This window comes from Toxotes jaculatrix, chromosome 20 (genome assembly GCF_017976425.1).
Source record: "Toxotes jaculatrix isolate fToxJac2 chromosome 20, fToxJac2.pri, whole genome shotgun sequence".
NCBI lineage: Eukaryota > Metazoa > Chordata > Actinopteri > Toxotidae > Toxotes > Toxotes jaculatrix.
Window position 1 is genome coordinate 9,897,920 of NC_054413.1, and position 18,184 is coordinate 9,916,103.

Consider the following 18,184-nt stretch of genomic DNA (forward strand, 5'->3'; position numbering starts at 1 on the left):
AGAAATCAGCCTGTCTAAAAAGCATGTGTTAAAAAAAAAAAGTCCAAACATACCCCTGTGCCATGGCCTGTAATTTGGCCTTGTAACACACAGATATGAGAGAGTGTGGATTTAACTGAGCAAAACTGATGATCAACCTTGAGAGTGTTAGAGCAGACAGTGAGGCTGGAAGTTTGTGGTCACGGAGTAACTCACGGTTGTAAGCATCAGCGAGCTTCCAACAAGAGGTCACCTAAAAATAAACCTGCAGCTGAATATGGGAGCTGAGAACATGAGACAGGCTTTACATACACACACACACAGACACACACACAGACACACACACACACACACACACACACACACACACACACACACACACACACACACACACACACACACACACACAGACACACACACACACACACACACACACACACACACACACACACACACAGACACACACAGACACACAGACACACACAGACACACAGACACACACACACACCTGGGTTAAACATTATTTTGCTGTGCTTCTGTTTAGTAAAAAAACATCATCTAGTTGGTTTAAAATATTAACTAAAAATATTGTAACCTACGACTGAAACTATCAAGCAAAATCATTTAATGTTAATGTTGACAAACATCTTTGGCTGCAGGCGACTTTCAGCCAACGGGCTCACACATGTGTTTGGCAGATGGCACCGAATGGATGGCACATAAGGTCAGAAAGAGCACTCAGCTGTATATCTCTCAAACATACAGGCCCTCCAGGAATGTCTGCACAAGGCCAAGGATTATGGCACCTAAGCACTGTGGTGTGTGTTTATGCGTAGGTGCTTCTGTGTGTGTGTGTGTGTTTGCACTTGTTGATAAAGAGCAGACCATTGTAAAAATTATACTGACAACACCTCTGCTCTTGATCATTAATGTTTACTGTCCAACAGAAGGCTATGCAAACGATTTACTCTCAGATCGCCAACTTTGTACCTTATCCAGGTAATTCATTCTCTATTACTATTTACCTATGATCCGGTATGTTACAGATAAACTCTTCCATTTATGTACAAAGTCACTGGCTTTGCAATTTAAAAAATAATGTACACAAAACAGCACACGGCCTAAAAAAAATTAACTGGGACCATGACCTGGTCTATCAGGAGCTAGTAGTCATCAAGAAGTTGGGAAGGACACACAAACTTTACTCACTAGCTAAGTAATGTAGAAACATGAAAATTAAATTGATGAAAACCTGGTGAGACCCATCCCTAGGGCAGAAAGACAGACATGTTTTAAACCAAAACAAGGTTTGGAAGCAAACCAGAGTCTGTCTCTTTAAAATTATTTACAGTAAGCCTGTTAATGATTGCTACTACAATTTCTACTGCTGCTGTTCTTCAGTTAGCTGCTTAACTGATCTGATTACATCTTTTCTTTGATATTTAAGAGACAGTAAATATAAGAGGTTCTAGGACTATGTGTGCTTTTTCTTCAAGTTGCTGTTTTGCTGCCATTTGACAAGGGCTAATTAAAAAGCCTAATCAAAAGCTGCCATCTCTGTTTTTTGATGACATGATAACAAATGTTTACACGAATACAGAGACTGAAACTGTTCTGAGTTATCAACACTTCTATAACAGCACCTGACATCCGATCTACAGCAACCCACGCTTACTACCTCTGGTCAAGATTTGATAAAGTTGTCAAATAAAGCCTGAAATTCAAGAATACACAATGAAATTATTTGAATAATTTGAAACACATTTTGGATACAACAATCTTCAACGGAGGCATGAGTGACACTAAGTTCTGTTGTATTTTGTGTTTGCAAACAACAAGCAGTAAGAAAACTGTAAATCAGACAGAAAGAAAAAAGTATCTAGTCGTATTAAATTAATCCAGATCTTTTCATCAAATGCTGTTTTGCATGAGGAGACCAACTGTAATTTCCTCAGCCGTTCATCCTTAACTGTCATCCATATCCTGCACATCTTTCCTCCATACATCACGGGCAGAGACGTGTGGAGAGGATTTCCTTTGGCTGCTGATCTTAATCAGCTGCTCTGGCCTACCTGAAATAAACCTCCATGAGAGAGCAGATAACACAGCAGGAAATTCCCAGAGAGATGTATAATGAAAGTGACTGGAATCACCACACGGCACTGTGTTAGCTGTGTGTGTACAGCAACAGTTACAGGCTCCAGGAAAGGTTTATCTCTTCTTAGCTGAGAGATCCTCTGTTCCATCTCATCAGATTTACAATGTCTAATTACACAGATAAAAGTGCAAGGTGTGTGTTTGTGCGTATCGTGCCAAGGCCGACATGTGGAATAGGAAACACGTGGATCTCCCCTGAACAATTAATTGGCAACTCAGAGACCTGGTGGATTGATTTGGATGTGTGCAACAGGATGCCTGAGATCCACCAGCACATGAGGGAACCTACTGTATTGACTTACAGGTAACTCTGAGGGCCTTATTAGTGTGTCAACAAATACTCCGTCCTCACAGTAGCCTCCATCATCAACTTGGCAAAGCTGACCAAATGTGTGACGCCTTCAGGCCTACTTTGTTCAACAAGTGTTGGGGTTTGGGGGCTGTTGAGGCTGACCCCTTATTGTTAGGGTGCTCCCTTTGTGGCCGTACTTCTCACTGTACTGAGATGAGAAAAAGAAAGGGCTTCTCTAACAGTCGGTCATGCCCCAGTGCTCCTGGCAACAACAGGTCCCGAGGACGCAGACCTGCCTGGCCTATATTGGCTTGGCTCTCAGTTAGCGGTGGCGGCACTAGCCCCCTTGTCAGCTGTCCCATTCAGGGCCGGACTGGCCCTTTATTAAAGCTTTGAAGACTGCTGAACAAAGGGGCTTCCTATGTTTAGATGATAGAATGTAAGCAACTGGTTTTCTGCTTGGGCAACACAAGACAAAGAGCCTCCTTCTGAATATGGGGAGTACGCGAGAGTGAGAGAGAGAGAGTGAGAAAACTAGAGAGGGAGGGAGAGAGAGAATGAGGGCTACGCCACGAGTTCTGGAGATACTCCGTCCGATTTCAGGATGGGGATTACTTTGATAGATTGAAAATCATGGTGAACTGGCGGCGGTGTGTGGGAAGAACAGAGGCTTTTCAGAGAGAAATGCAATGAGTGATTATTATCACAGGTGGCTCTGATGCTCTGGCGATTAACAATTAAGCCACAGAGCCAAGACTTCTATGTCAATTAGAGGATGGAGGAGGACAGAGGGCCGCTGCCTCCTCACAATATGACCTATATTCTACACTATATACAATATATTCTACACTTCAGTGAACCAGGATAAACAGATCCTTAAGAGTAGAGCCTGGCTGATATTAGTGGCCATTATTGGCCATCAGTGTGTACAGTATGTTGGCAGAAACAAATTGCAGAGCAGTAAACTACAGCAATAAAAAACTTTTGTGGGCAGAATTTTGATGTATGTTTGTATGACATTTATTTTTCTCAGTCGTTCTATGGGTTTTTATTTATAGGTATTACTCGAAATAATTTAATATCCATTCACGTTTATTACTCAAAATGTAATATCAACTTGTTACTGCCAATTTTTGACGATTAAGTTGATCATTCAACTGAAAAGTATCTTTCTTCAGAATGATCTTTAGTACAACATGTTTTTGGAAGGAAAAAAATTATATCAGCCCAATCAGATTTTATTATTCTCAAGTATCAGACTCAAAAAGGATTGAAGATTAAATGTAAAGCAATGTTTCTTGGCACTCTATTCTTCACATGATTTGATATACAGCACAACTGTCTTTACTGTAACACTGTTACTTGCAAAGTAACCTTGTGATAAGATTGTCATGGCTGTTCTCATGTGGACAGAATTTTCATGCAACTTGTTGCAAGTTATTTTGCAGTAGATGAATTTCATCCAAGCTGCATTGTCATACTTTAAGTGAAAAATTGTGGACATTTTATATATATAAACCAGGTTCAGCTAAGAACCAAAGTGCTGATATACTTTCAGATTGGTGCATTGCTAAGCAAAGTGGATTCAACAGGTGTGACACCCACCCTCCTCTTACCTGTGTGTGTGTGTGTGTGTGTGTGTGTGTGTGTATGTGTGTGTGTGTGTATATATACACACACATACACAGACACACACACACTCAGACATACCTGGTCATGGCTGGCTTGTAGGGTGCTCCCGGTGCCGTGGAAAGTCATTTGCACAGGGGAGAGGGTCAGATAGGTCACAAAATCCTTACCGCTCTGTGCATCACTGTACTGCACCTGGAATAGAGGGCAGAGGTGGACAAATTCAGTTACCCCAAAAGTAAACACAGGAAAACATCAGTCGATGCACAGATGACAAGAGAACTGAAGTTTTCAGCGGGATACAGTCTTGTGTTTTTGGAAGTGGTTGGATTCAGAGTAAATCTTGCATGTCTAATTGCCACCAGAGCATTTGTGGACAATTACCCCCAGGGTTTCCCCCAGAAAAGCTGTTAGGCCCAGCGGCTGTTCTTGTTCTAACTGTTTTATTGAGGACAGAGTGCTCGCCGGCTGCGCATTGTCAACCCGAGACTGGTTTGTTGACTCGATGGAGTCTCTTCCTCAACGCCATCACCTCCAGAATTTAGCCATGTGACAAAAATGTCTAAGGTTTTTTGGCTTATATCTTTCCTCCTTGACCACTCTCCCTAAAGGTCACAAAGGAACCATCTGTGTTGCTGACTGTTTGGCTAGGTAAGGTTAGCTTGGGATAGCTGGAAGAGTCAAGTGTTGAATGTCACTCTAGGCATAATGAGAGTAAAGAACACTGATTTCAAACCTGCCGTTTTGCTAAGGTGTGTTTTAACCAACAGATTTCACTGATGAGTTTCCTAACCGAGCCAAGCCACTATAACAGTAGTTTAAAAAACTTCTCAAAAAAAAAAAAAAAAAGGTCCCTGATGCTTAGACACAGTGGGGGGTCAACTTGGAACTGTCAGGCCACCGGGCTTGCAATACACTGGTGGGAAACACCCTAACCACACACCATACAGGGATGGCAATGGAGGGAAATGAATGTAAGGGTGTGTACGTGCGATTGCGAGGGGGTATTCGAGGGGGTTGCGATGACATCACTGGCGACCCCTCATCATTGAGAGGTTAACTCTGCAGGCATTCCTAAATGCTGTGCAATTAGGGCTGTTATGACATGATGCTCCTCTGGGAGAGTCTGCTCCTGAGATCCAAGGGCTTTTGGTAATACTGCCTGCTTATCTGCCCTACTTCTCACTGGCTCTCGCTCTGTGCATGTGTGTGTATTTGCATGCGTATATATGTCCGTTTATGTGTGTATGTGTTTGCCTGGCCTACTTACGCCCAGGACAGCTGCAGGCATCTTAATAAATGGCACAAATAACTACAAGGACTGAAAGAAGAGAAATATCTGACTGATGCTGAGAGACAACGGACAGAAGGAATGAGAGAGGACATTACCGATTCAAAATGGCTTTTCAGTTCAATGAGCAAATGAAAAAGTAAGCTAGCAGGTATGGGAGAATATAGCTTTGAAAATAAGAGAGCTTCTAGCAGTACACTTCAGTACAAATGGACTCCACTTCAAAGTCCTAAGATAAGTCAGGCATAATAAAAAGGGGCTATTTCAAGATTTTCTGACCAATGATAAGTGGAATTTGTTAAAGCCAAAATGAACAAAATGAACACTGTAATAACAGCTAATGTTATATAAAAAGTTGTGGTTAAAACATGTTGATGTCAGCGTGTGTTGAATTTATTTATTTATATGTGTGTCTTGGTTTGTCTGTGTATATTTATGTTGGCTGTGGGGTTTTAAGTTATTACTTTCTTTTGAGTCAGGGGAACATTTGTGTCACGAGTATGTGTGTGAGAGTGTGAGCATTTCCCCCTTGTGCATTTTAACACTCCTCACATGATCAAAGTTTAATCTTATCTCAGTTACAGTTTGTTGGCCATACACACGGAACTCGTGTGTACACACACCGTGCACACAGACGTATATGATCTGTGACTGAAAGCTTCCAGAGCGCGGTGTGTGCGTCTCTCCGGATGAGTTATGATCATATGTGGAAAAGTGTGTGTGTGTGTGTGCTCCAGCCAGCCAGACACATGGAAGTCCGCCCATAAAGACACAGACCCATCATAACGTACACAAACACACACTGATATGTGTGTATATGTGCACACAGAGTTATGAACGATCAGTTGATGTTACTTACAGTACGTGAGAAGACACAAACGTGCATGTGAACACACACCTGCTGATGAGGAGATGGGCCCATAGTGATAAATTGAGGAATGCTATCTGTTGTGTGTATGAATGATGAATGTAGTAAAGTGAGCCGTGGAAAAAGCCTTCTCTGACAAGTTAATCTCTAATAAATTCTCCAGACTTCAACATTAAGGGGAGAGAGAAAGAAAGAGAGGGGTGCAGAAAAACAGAGGAGGGGTACTTTTCAGGGGTAACAATATAATTGTCTGGTAACAAGAATCCTGTTTGGAAATATATGAGTGTTCTAAGCCTCAATCTGTGTGTGAAGAAGAACAGGACCATGGGTGTGAATGCGAAGATGTGTATCTTTGAGTATGTGTGCGTGTGCAACTGTCCAGTACGCTGGTTCATTTAGGCAGTATAAAGGCCTGTGGTTGGGAGCCTGTGATATATGGTGTAATCATGCTGTCTGATCAGCGGGCACTTGGCTCGGCTCATCTATTGCGAGCTGTCAGGCCTCCAGCCGAGGGTGAGGCCCTTAGATGGTGCTGGAGGAAACAGATGCTCTCTTTCAGCCTCTCATTGTAAAGAGATATATGCTTGGATATATGAAATTTCTAACAATTACCAACTTCTCTCACTGTTTGGGAGTGGGTATATACACATGTGAGTGTATGCGAGTGTGTAATTTGTGTTTTTCAATGCTTAATCTACATATCGAAGTAAAGAAACTAGTTGACCTATAATAATCCTGCCGCTGGTTAATGATCCAATTGTTGCATTTTGAATATCTATATTCTGTTCACTCTTTGTCTTTTTTGAGTGACACGTTTCAACAGCCATTTAACAGATTGCCATGAAATTTGGTAGAGACAGTCTTGTACTTGAAAGAATGAACTGTAACCACTATGGTAACCCCTTTAACTATCCTTCTAGCGCCATCATCAGGTCATAATTTTAATTTGTCCAGTGTCCTGGGTTATGGTCTACAGTTTAGGGTTAGTTGTCATTAGCCATTAGCAAATGTTAGCATACTAACATGCTAAACTGAAATGGTGAATACGGTCCACGTTTTATCTGCTGAACAACATGTTAATATTGTCACTGTGAGAGCATGTTAGCATTCTGATGCTAGCATTTATCTCAAAGCTAGAGACACAAACAATCTTGTTTCCGTATGTGGTTAAGTTTTACTTTTCTATTTCCTCATCCTCTTAGAGATCTTAAGATGAGCCCGAAAACATTGCTGTGAACCTGTAATGCCCATTGACAAACTGTATGTGATATTGGACTAAATAAACAAATAAACCTGATTTACTCTAGCCACCAGCCAAATTCTGGTTAAACAGTCAATTTGGCAGGTCACCAAACATCACCTGGAGGTCCTTCTTTCTTGGTGGCTCGTTGATAAAATAGACAAAGTGATTACTCTGATCTAGGAGCGACTCTGACCTGCAGGCAGGAAAGAAACTTGCCTGATCTGCTGGCATCAAAGAACATAATGGCATCATCTCATTTGCAATGATTTTGCGGAAATTGAAATAACGAGCGTCTTGAAAACAAACTGTCTGTTCCCCCATCCAGCCCGTCTGTTGTGAGCGCATGTTTGTATGCATCTGTGAGTGCATGCATTCTAAACAGGCCTAACTAATCATCCCAGGTCCCAACTCAGAAAACAGCCTCTAATCCACTTCCTTTAGAGACAAAGGAGCAGGAGAGTTACGCAAGGCCTGCGATTGATCGGCGGCACTAATGTGGAACGACCTCTGACATCTGGCTTCTAAAGCTGGATGGCTCCTCTTCAAATGCTCCTCTTTATTCGAACAAACACGAACATGCACAAACTAAAAAGCAATCACAGTCATAGCGCTGATGAAGCCATGCTTGAATTTATGTTAAGTGCACAAATATGCATGTGTTCACCCACAAGACAAGAAATTGGGCACAAAAATGCCGGCAAGGCACATGCACAAATACACAAGGGATATAGATGCAAATGTCTGTATCATTAGGACTGTTTTCCACAATGCTGTCAAGGTAACTGCAAAAACAAATACTTATTAGGTGTGCTGTCATGTTATTCCAGTAAAAACCACAGAGCAGAAGTATTGCAAGACTAAGATTCGGCTGAATGCAGGCTGTGGAGAGTCAAAGAACACAGAAATAACTTAGTCTTTACTATAATAAACAAGCCCTCTCAGCTTAAGAAACGCTGTTATTGTTGGTGAGAAGCAATTAGAGGTCCACGTCGAGCCACTTCAGTGGGGACCCCAGGGGTCAAGAGTGGCTGAAGCGCACTGTTAATATACCTTTCACTCCTACTAATGGCAGGAGGTTGAGGGCAAACAAAGCTGCTACTCTTAAAAAACTTTGAGTGCACTTTGCTCGAATCGCAGAGAGAGGTCTTCAAACAATGAGACAAAGGCCAGTTGATTACTGAGAACTTGTATTCACAAAACAGATTTTCTAAAGAAATACAAGTTAAAAAAGAAATATGCTGAGTGACCAAAAAAACAGAAACCACAGTGCATTCTAATGAAATGTCGGTATTGCAAAAGTCGGTCATGTAATACATGTAAACTATCGGTTTCAAATGCTCACAGTCAGAAGGCTGGTGCTTCAGCGCCATCGATTCTCTAGTATTCTTTAGGCAAACACCCAAGAATGCGCAAAAAGACTGAACTTGTGGCAGAACCGCTGAGTCTTATGTTTAAATTGCTTAGTCTGACTATACAGTGGTTACCTGCTACTATCTGGAAAGATCCCAGCATGTTATACAAATCTGATGTAGATACCTTTACTATCACTATCATTATCCACTTGTTTCTGCATCAGCTGGAAAAAAGACGAGTTTATGTTTTGCAGTTAAGAAGAGGTTCTTAGGTTCTTCGACCTCTTTGGCTCAATCCACCTGCTTCTCTAACTGTCTTTTTCTCCTGTTATTCTTAATAAAAATGATTTGCCACCAAAGAATTATTCTTTTAAAATCACTTTCATAGATAGCAAGGAACAGCAATTTAAATGGCTCAACATTTTGGGCTTATTTGCTTTGTCATCGAGAGTTAGATGAGGAGATTGACACCACTCTCATATCTGAATGTTAAAAATGAAGCTACAGCCAGCATAGCTTAGCATAAAAACTTGAAATGGGGTTAAATCTTATTTGATCCACACAAAAAAAACTGTAAAAATTACAATTTGTGGTTACACAGGGGTTATGAGCTGGACTATTTCTCTGCTGGTCTTTATGCTAAGCTGCAACCAGTTACAGGCTGTAGCTTCATATTTAATGGAAAGATACGAGAGTCATATTCTTATCCAAATCTCAACAGGAAGGTGAATAATGTAATTCCCAAAAATTTCCTTCAGAAATGTCTTTTAGAGTGGAAAATTATTAAAGTACTAAAAAAAAAATACTTTTGGTGCAACATTTTGTTTCACAAAAAAAAGGAAAAATAACATTTGAGGTTATTATCATAACTTTGCATTGTTCTCCGACCACTTCGGTTTATCAGGGAGATCTGGGCACAGAGAAAGTGGCACAAGAGGGCATTTTTATAATGTTATTATTCGTCATTAAATTGTCATCAAAAACACTTGGGACTCTGTTTGCAGTTTGTGAAAGAGCTCACTCAGTATAGAAGGAGTTTCAACTGGTGGAAGAATGCAGGCCAGAGTATTTCTGAGAACAGTAACTGGGGTGCAGATAATGAAGAGAACTGTTTGGATTCCAAACAAAGTGCCAGGTTAACACACCCTCCATCTCCCCATGCTGGGACTGTGCTGGCACACAACTGCTGTTACTGCCTAGCGTTGAGAATTACATGAAATATGATCGATACTATCAAAATAAAAAGAACAAAGACAAGTTTAAAAAAAGATTATGCTGCATATTCAAATTTGCAATATGCTGTGCTGGCACTTGAGGGTATTTGATTTAAAGGTTTGCAAATGGCTTGATTGTGGTGTAAAAACATCATCACTCAGTTTTGCCAAGCACACACAGACACAGACATACGCACCGACATGCACACAGAGGGCCACCATGTAAGCAGAGAGACTGTGCGCCGAGCCAGCACAGCATTAACGGTCTGATTTATACCACCGACAAAACTTGTTTTCGAAGATCGCTCTTCACACAAATATGCCGCAGAGCGCAGCTGGAAGCTATCACCCTGCCGCAGAAATCAAACGTGGTGGGATTAGCCATCCCAAAATGTATTTTCTAACGCAAATCCCAGAATAAACAGAGAGTAGAGGAATGAGACGATGACAAGGAGGTTGGAAACAAACTGTTAGAGTCTTTGAACGTTTGTACCAGATCAGGCGTTTGATGTTGATACAGAGAGATGAGAGTCAGCAATGGAGATCAGGAAGGGAGGAGAAAGAGTGAGGAAAAAAGAGAGGGGCGGGCGGGGGGGGGGGGGGGGGGGGTTGGAAGAGAGGGTAGATACGGCCAGGCAGGGTACAAGGTGTAGTCGGCACCATTTAAAGTGGTTTTTGCTATACAGCCAAAGAAGGAAGCAGAGAGAGAGAAGAACAAACAACGTGTAAGTGTGAGAAATCCTGGGAACTGTACTGAATGGATATCAACACCAGCCACCCGCCAAGGATAGTGTTTTCATTAACATGGGATTTCCAACATAGAAGTTCTGATTCCAGCACAGCAACGAATACGGCCCTCCCTTTTCTCTAAATCCATCTCCCAAGTTCAGCCTGTCATGCCTAGATAACATAACTCATCTGATCGCTATCTCTGCAGTGTTATTGCTTTAGGATTTAGCAGGTGGACAGTACTGATAGATACAGTAGATACCATTCAACCCCTTCCAGACATAACCTGGAATGTTATACTACAGTACGTTGATCTTTGATCGCCATGCATGCAAGAGGATATTAACAATTTCTGACAAGTGGCAATATCTGGTGTCATTAAGAGCTCAGATCTGACCCATACGAATGTGTAAATGATTAGTTTCTTTGCTTTTTGTTTTTTTTTCTCCAAGGGTGATCCTTCAAGAGTGATTTCAAGAGCGGTCCTCTTCACTTCACATTCAATCAAGCAAACTAATCCATCAAGTTATGCTTTATGCCAGGAATCAAAACTCCACTGGCTGGCTAAAATCTCTGTTACAATACACCAAGTGATTCTGTCATATTTTCCATTTGCACATCCAGAGCACAACCTCAGGAGGGGTGTAACTTCTAATTCTTGTTGAAAAGGTGCTACATTCACCGGACCTGCCAGTTACTTAGGAATATGGCTTTTGGTATTACAGTATGAGCAACAAAAATAATGAGATGCTTGCTTACTGCTCTGTGCCTTAGTGTTTTTATACACCTTGGGAAAAAAACAAGGTTAATCAGATCATTATACAGTATAAGCAAAACACCAGGAACCAGAATGCAATTTAGAATTTAAATGAAAATAAATTGGGAGCAGGACGCTTTTTTTTAAACATTACCATATGACCTTCAAAAGCGAACATGATTTAAAGAAAAACCAAAAGTTGAATGTATAAGCAATAAAACATACTTTTGCTCAATTCAATACACTTTTTGCTACACTTTTTGGGGGTTTTGCTGCTACAGCCTTACTTGGTCATATGTGGTCTCGTATGACCAGTAGCTTACGATGGCTAAAATTAGCAATAAGTATTGCACATTACTAAGTCAGTTTGTTGACTTTATGACTCTTCTTAACCTGTGTATCCCTGGCAACTGTGTGTTGCTTTAGATCAAAGCAAGATTTATGGTTCAATTGATATACAGATGTAAACACATGTATATCAATATCATAAATCTGATTTAAAATCTATCTATTATACTATACTAGATATATATGTCTCACATAGTAGAGGAAAAATCTTTTCTGGATAAAAATAAACCAAGTTTATCTTCATCCTATAAAGTAAGAGGATAATTAATCTATCCATGTGTAACACATGCTTGTCCACTGACTAACTCCTGTAACTAACTTACCATCAAAACCTGGGGAATCATTCTCAGAATTGGCCCACAAATAACCACAGCATGTGATAACACACACACACACTTATACACAGACACACTGATCTTTCGTCCACACTTCCTTTCTCTCTCCTTCCTTTCTTCCCCTCTTCTTCATTAATTCCCTCAGCCACTAAATCGCTCCAACTCTGCCGGCCCACATTCAGTCATGGCTGGAGAGAGAGAGAGAGAGTGAGGGAGAGAGAGAGTGAGAGAGAGAGAGAGAGAGAGAGAGAGAGAGAGAGAGAGAGGGAGAGAGAGGGAGAGAGAGAGCTGCTCTGATAAAAACTTCAGTCTTCAAAGAACCAAGCAGCTTATTGGAAATAAAGTGCATGCAAGCAAGTGTGAAGGCATGCAAGAGAATAAATCAGCACTGAAGCAGTGCATTTGCTTTAGTCCAGGTGTGTACCGTGGCTCCATTTGAAGGTGAGGAGGGAAAAAAAAATCATTAGATTTCCATCAATCATTGATCTTCCATATAAAAATCTCCCACTCACTTTTAAAATGGGTAAAAGTTAATAATCTGAAGTAGCGGCAGCCTGTGATGACTATTAAGTAATGTGATGGCAGAGTAAATGGGCAGCTGGTGACTGCAATGCTCAGGTCAAACCCTTCAACATCTCCAAAACTACACAAACAGCAAGAGGCATGAGAGAGTTACTAAATTGCGGAAGCATTAAGTATAGAGGAAGAAATTGTGATGGAGGTGCAGAAAGAATTAAACATAACAATAACAAACCAGTGAGCAAAAAGAGAGATACAGAGACAAAGAGAAAGAGGGAGAATCTGTTACGTGGCTCTTACTCAGTACTTCATCCTTGGTCCATGTGTTGTCTATTACCTCCTGCTTCTTTGTTTCTGCCCTACTTCTAGCACACATACCCACCGTGCCAACAACACGCCAGCCAAATTAATAGGAAATACACACACGCACACACACACAAACACACTGGAGTAAGTGCCAGCATCCTTGCTCCAAGCTGGCGTGAGTACAACACGCTGCTGCTTATCCAGTCAGAGCTTCCACCAGAGGCTATTTTCCAATCAAATCAAAAGAAGGGCTTAGCAGGTAGGTCCGGCCCTTTGTCTGAGGAGCTGGATGGATGAAACAGACACTATGAGAATGTCCTCGGTGCTTGCTTAGTTCGCTTTAATCCAGTGTTGGGCAGTCATTGTAATCCGCTCACTTGGATAACATAATTACATTACAAAAACAAAGTTTCTAATCAGACCAGGAGATTATTATCAAATTACTGAAAAAAAATCTTATGGTGGATCAGAGCCTTTCGATTGTTGTTGAGTGTGGCTGAGGGAAAGCCAGGCTGCTACAAAGCAGCACATTACGTGTCCAGTGGAAAAGCAGACAAGTGCAGTTTTTGGCAAAAACATTTGAAATCTGTGGTGGTTTATCCCACAAAAACACATAAGAATACATAAGCCTTAAAAAGTCTGCCTAACATGGCTGTGTAGGCAACCAGAGGTTCTCATTACAAACCCACATGATATGAAACATCCCCTCAATGGAACACATATTGTCTGCATGTCTCAATTACAGCCTGAATTCCTCGCTTGAGAAACACACACACACGCACACACACACGGAAATATGTGAGAACGCTAATGTGTGAGCTTATGTATGTATTTACTCACAGAAATGCATGTAAGGCAGCACGGACAAAAATGTATTTATAAATATGTGAAACAGGTCATCGTTTGTACAGTATGAGAATGACAAGGACTTAAAAACTTCACACACAGGCTTAGCCCAACTCTTCCATTTCCACTAAACAGAACCTGCTGTGTGTGCGTATGTGTGTGTGCATATGTACAAGTGTGTTTGGGCTTGGCCTGGCAGCAGAGCTCTCTCAGGTTACACACACACAGGAAGGCTCAGAGCAATAACAAAGGCCTTTCAAAGGAACCCTCAGCAGGTTAAGATAAAATGTTTTCGCTCAAACTGATAAAAAGCATCTGCAGCTTAAGTGTACAGGCGCTGGTATCAGTGGCGTGGTATGCACCACAGATCGGCCGGCACAGATTAAAACAGAACCTGGGCTGTCTCTGTGTTAGACACAAAAAGACACATACAGAGCTCTAAGTGAGTGAGTGAGTGTGTGTGTGTCCAGTCCGGTAATGACAGAAGCACCTGTGAGGTTTAGTTCCAGCTCTTCAAGTGGTTTCAAGTGGTGTGTGTGTGTGTGTCTGTGTTTGTTTCTTCTGTACAACCACACAGGTTGACCAAGACCACATTCTTATTTATAGCAATGGCCCAGAAGAGGCTGTGTGCATGCATGCATGCGTGTGTGTGTGTGTGTGTGTGTGTGTGTGTGTGTGTGTGTGTGTGTGTGTGAGGTGGTGAGGTTATATTTATGCATGGTCACGCTAACATCTGTGCTGTCACTTTAGCATGTGCGTATACTGTATGACTGTACCACAGGGTGTCTACAGCTTTAACCAAGTTTAAATTATGACTTTCATGACCTAATTGATGCCAGTTAAAATGAAATACAAGCCTACATTCCACAAGAGAAATAAACGTGAAATTGGAAACAATTGTATGCCTATCATCATGGAGGCCTCTGTGATGGGGCTTTTACCCGCAAGAAGCAAAGTACCAACACAAAGCTGAACTGTACTTTAAAGCAAAATTCTTGTTTATTACAACTAAGTGTCTCACTTTCTTAATTTTGGTAAAACCACTGATTACAAAATGCATGTCCACCTCTTTGCATCTCACCTGGAAGCCCTGGATGCGAGCCAGGTAGTCCAGCTGCTGTGCGGGCTGCACCGAGACGCCACAGGCCAGGGCCGGGTTCTTCCCCTTTATGGGCAGGGAGGCGTCGGCAGTGGGTGACTGACCGTTAAGCAGCAGCTCCCTGGCCATTGTAGCGGTTGGGCTGGGTGAGGAGGCTGAGCCGCTGTAGTATGGAGGGTGTCCTGGGGACAGCGGGGCAGAGCAGGGCCCCATGTCTTTGGATGTTATGTAGTTGACAGAGCCGCCACCGCTGCCTCCGCCAGGGCCCGAAGCACTGCCGCCCTGCTTCCTGCTGGCCTCCATCTCCTGGTAGACGTCGGGGCTGAGGTGGAGCAGACCCTTCTGGGCTGGAGGAGTCGAGGAAGAGGGGAGGGAGGGAGGATGGATGGAGGAGGAGAGTGAGATGAGATGATGGGGAGAGCAGGAGAGGAAAACAGGAAGAAAATAAGAGATGCATAAATAGATTAATGAACACATGAGAAGAAAGGGTGGAAGAGTAGTAGGTAGAGAGTGAAAACAGTAGAAACGGTGTTTATAAAGGAGGAAGAAAGGAGAAAAATAGGACATTGAGACAGAGAGAAGAGAGAAAAGGGGTTATTATTGCTATCATTTTTAAGTGTCATAATTATTTGCACACACACACATTCCTCAGCCACTTACTACCAAACAATGCCAGCGGTTGTTTGTTTCGAGAGGTCTTCATGGCCTCTACAGAGAGAACGCAAACAGCTTCATGGTGTACTATCAGTTAATTCAGACAATTTTTAAAGCAGCTGCAGTGGAAAAGAGCAGCAATTTAATAATAATAGTCTAACGTCCAATGAACAAATGTAAAATCATAAAAGATTTTTCACCTGTATCTGTCAAAGGAAACTTTATATTAACGATGCAAAGTCCTATTTTCAGTAATAAAAGATTCAGTAGCCAACTAAGCAAATGATAAGAAAATCTTCTAACCTATTAAATATTTATGAATCAAATTCCACAAGCATAATATCTTGTTGGCTACTGATTTCCTTCATATAAGTTTGGGTTCAGTTCCCTCATCAGAACAAAGCTTTTTCTCTTGCGGTGATTGTGGCGCACCACTTAATCAGAGCTGATGCCACATGCATTCAGGCCCATTCATCCACTCAGGTATTGGACATGAGACCCGAGACCTGTGGCAGTAAAACAAGATCTGACCCGAGCTGACCCTTTTAGACTGAGCAGAATTTGGACCTGAAGTACCTGGTCCCCAGGTCAAGTCTCTTTTCCTCAGAACCAAGTGGACCCGTGAAGATTTCTAGTTTGCGCATGTGTGTGTGCCTGACTTGTGTGTGCATATTCATGTGCGTTGGCTCGCAGACTGACATTCCATCACCGAACATAAATGACAGTTTCATGTGGTTTGGCAGTTCCGAGCACTATCAAAGTGTCTGCTGGGAAACACACAAAGCCTCTTTCTTCCTCAATCTCAAACACAAACACACAGACACAAACGGAGCATCTACCAATATCAACAGAGCGGCTATGACTTCATCACTGATGGGAAACAGCACCGTCAGCTAAGTGGCATCCTGCTTCACTTATAACATCTCCTCAAAAGCAGACACGTTAGACCTCGGAAGCAGGTTTGGTCTGAGATCAAGGTTCTTGTGAGAATATTTCGGCGGCTCGCGGAAATATCCAGAGCGATCTGGATCCAAGAGGCCGAGGCACCTTTGTTGTCTGACCGGCTTTTCTTAAACAGGACACAGCTCGATCCAGACGTGCTGTGGTTCTAGCCAGCTGAGCCTAACAGCGCTCCAAGCTGATGTTCTGATCCAGACCATTTGGATCGATCCCTTTCGTTTATGTTGGCCTCCTGCGCTCTGACATCACTGTCCACAAATGGTCGTGACAGGTGGAAGGAGGAAACACCAGCGGGTTGATGTTCAGTACTTTCGTCACTTTGTGGCTGCGGTGGAAGTGAGAGGAAGGAACATGAGATGTGAAAGAAGAAGACGACGACATGTGAAGGGAGAGAAAGAAAGGATGAAAAAAAAAATGAAAAAGGATGAGCTGGGAGCCAGTTCAGATGGAAGAGGACGTGGGGATGAGTGGATGTGAAAACCATGCGGAGCCTCCGAAGCCCAGCCAAGGTCACCAGAGACAGGAAGACCAGCTGTGTATGTGTCTGTGCGTACGTCTGTGGGCTTGTTTGTGTGTGCGTACGGACCAACAGCTGGGAGAAAGCGCTGGAGTGAGCGCATGACTGACAGGCAACTTCCTGTTTGAGTTAACATGACCATCACTCACACACGCACGCACACACACACACACACACACACAAACACACACACACACACACACACACACAAAGAGCTTTAGCTTAGTCTTGTCTAGGGTTTCTGGGAACCTGCAGACAGTATTTCCCATTATGAACAATGAAGTTTGCGTTCCTTTCCAGAAGAGCAGAAAAGCTGAAGGAAACAGCAATGAAATCCAGGACCTATTACTCATACTACAACAAACTGCCCCATGCCAGCAATGACACAACTGCTAGGATTTTTTTCCCCCCTCCCAATCATGATGACAACTTTAATTTGAATTTACACAAGTAAAACTTGCAGGCCTGTGCATTCTGAGTGTAGCGTCATAAAAAATGAAAGGTGTTAGCCAACATGACATCAGCAGTGGACAAAGAGTATTGAGGGGGGGGGGGGGGGGTCGTGAATGTAATCCATGTGAGTGTGTGTGATTGTCCGCTTAAGTGTGCGTGGGCGTGCGTGTGAGGATGTTTGCATGTGATTGAGTGCTTGAAGTTGGTGTCAGATGGCAAGCGAGAGCGTGAGAGCAAGAAAGAGTAAGAGTGAGACAAAGGAGGAGACACAGCGAGAATGAGTAAGTAAAAGTGACGGAGTGTGTTTGTGCGTGAGGATGTCGGACAGCGATTGTGAAATTGTGTACATGAAGTGGGAGCAAGATAGAGAAAGGAGAGAGTGTGTGTGGGGGGGGGGGGGGGGGGGGGGGGGTAAGCAGAGTGAGGCTGAGAAGTGGGGAATGAAAGAGTGAAGGAGAGTGTGTTTGTGGTGCTGGTTCCAGGCAGTTTCGGAGGGGTCCCACCCAGGCTCGGCGTCCAGTGGGCCAGGGGAGCGCTGGAGGGAAGCCAGAGCCAAGCATGAGACTGATCGAAAACAGATAGGGCCGAAGCCCGCCGCTATAAATCACCACGGTGGAGCAAGACCTTCACATAGTT

The 18,184-nt window shown here is 42.7% G+C and overlaps 1 protein-coding gene across 1 annotated transcript in view; it reads right to left on the reverse strand.

Moving 5' to 3' along the window:
- The window catches only part of stau2 (staufen double-stranded RNA binding protein 2), an 81,686-nt gene that overhangs the window by 22,659 nt on the left and 40,843 nt on the right, over positions 1-18,184 (reverse strand). The window contains exons 12-13 of the mRNA XM_041065981.1: positions 14,947-15,311; positions 4,139-4,252 (exon numbers count right to left, since the gene is read on the reverse strand). Of these exons, the coding sequence (XP_040921915.1) occupies positions 4,139-4,252; positions 14,947-15,311 (479 nt within the window). The remainder of the gene's footprint in view (positions 1-4,138; positions 4,253-14,946; positions 15,312-18,184) is intronic.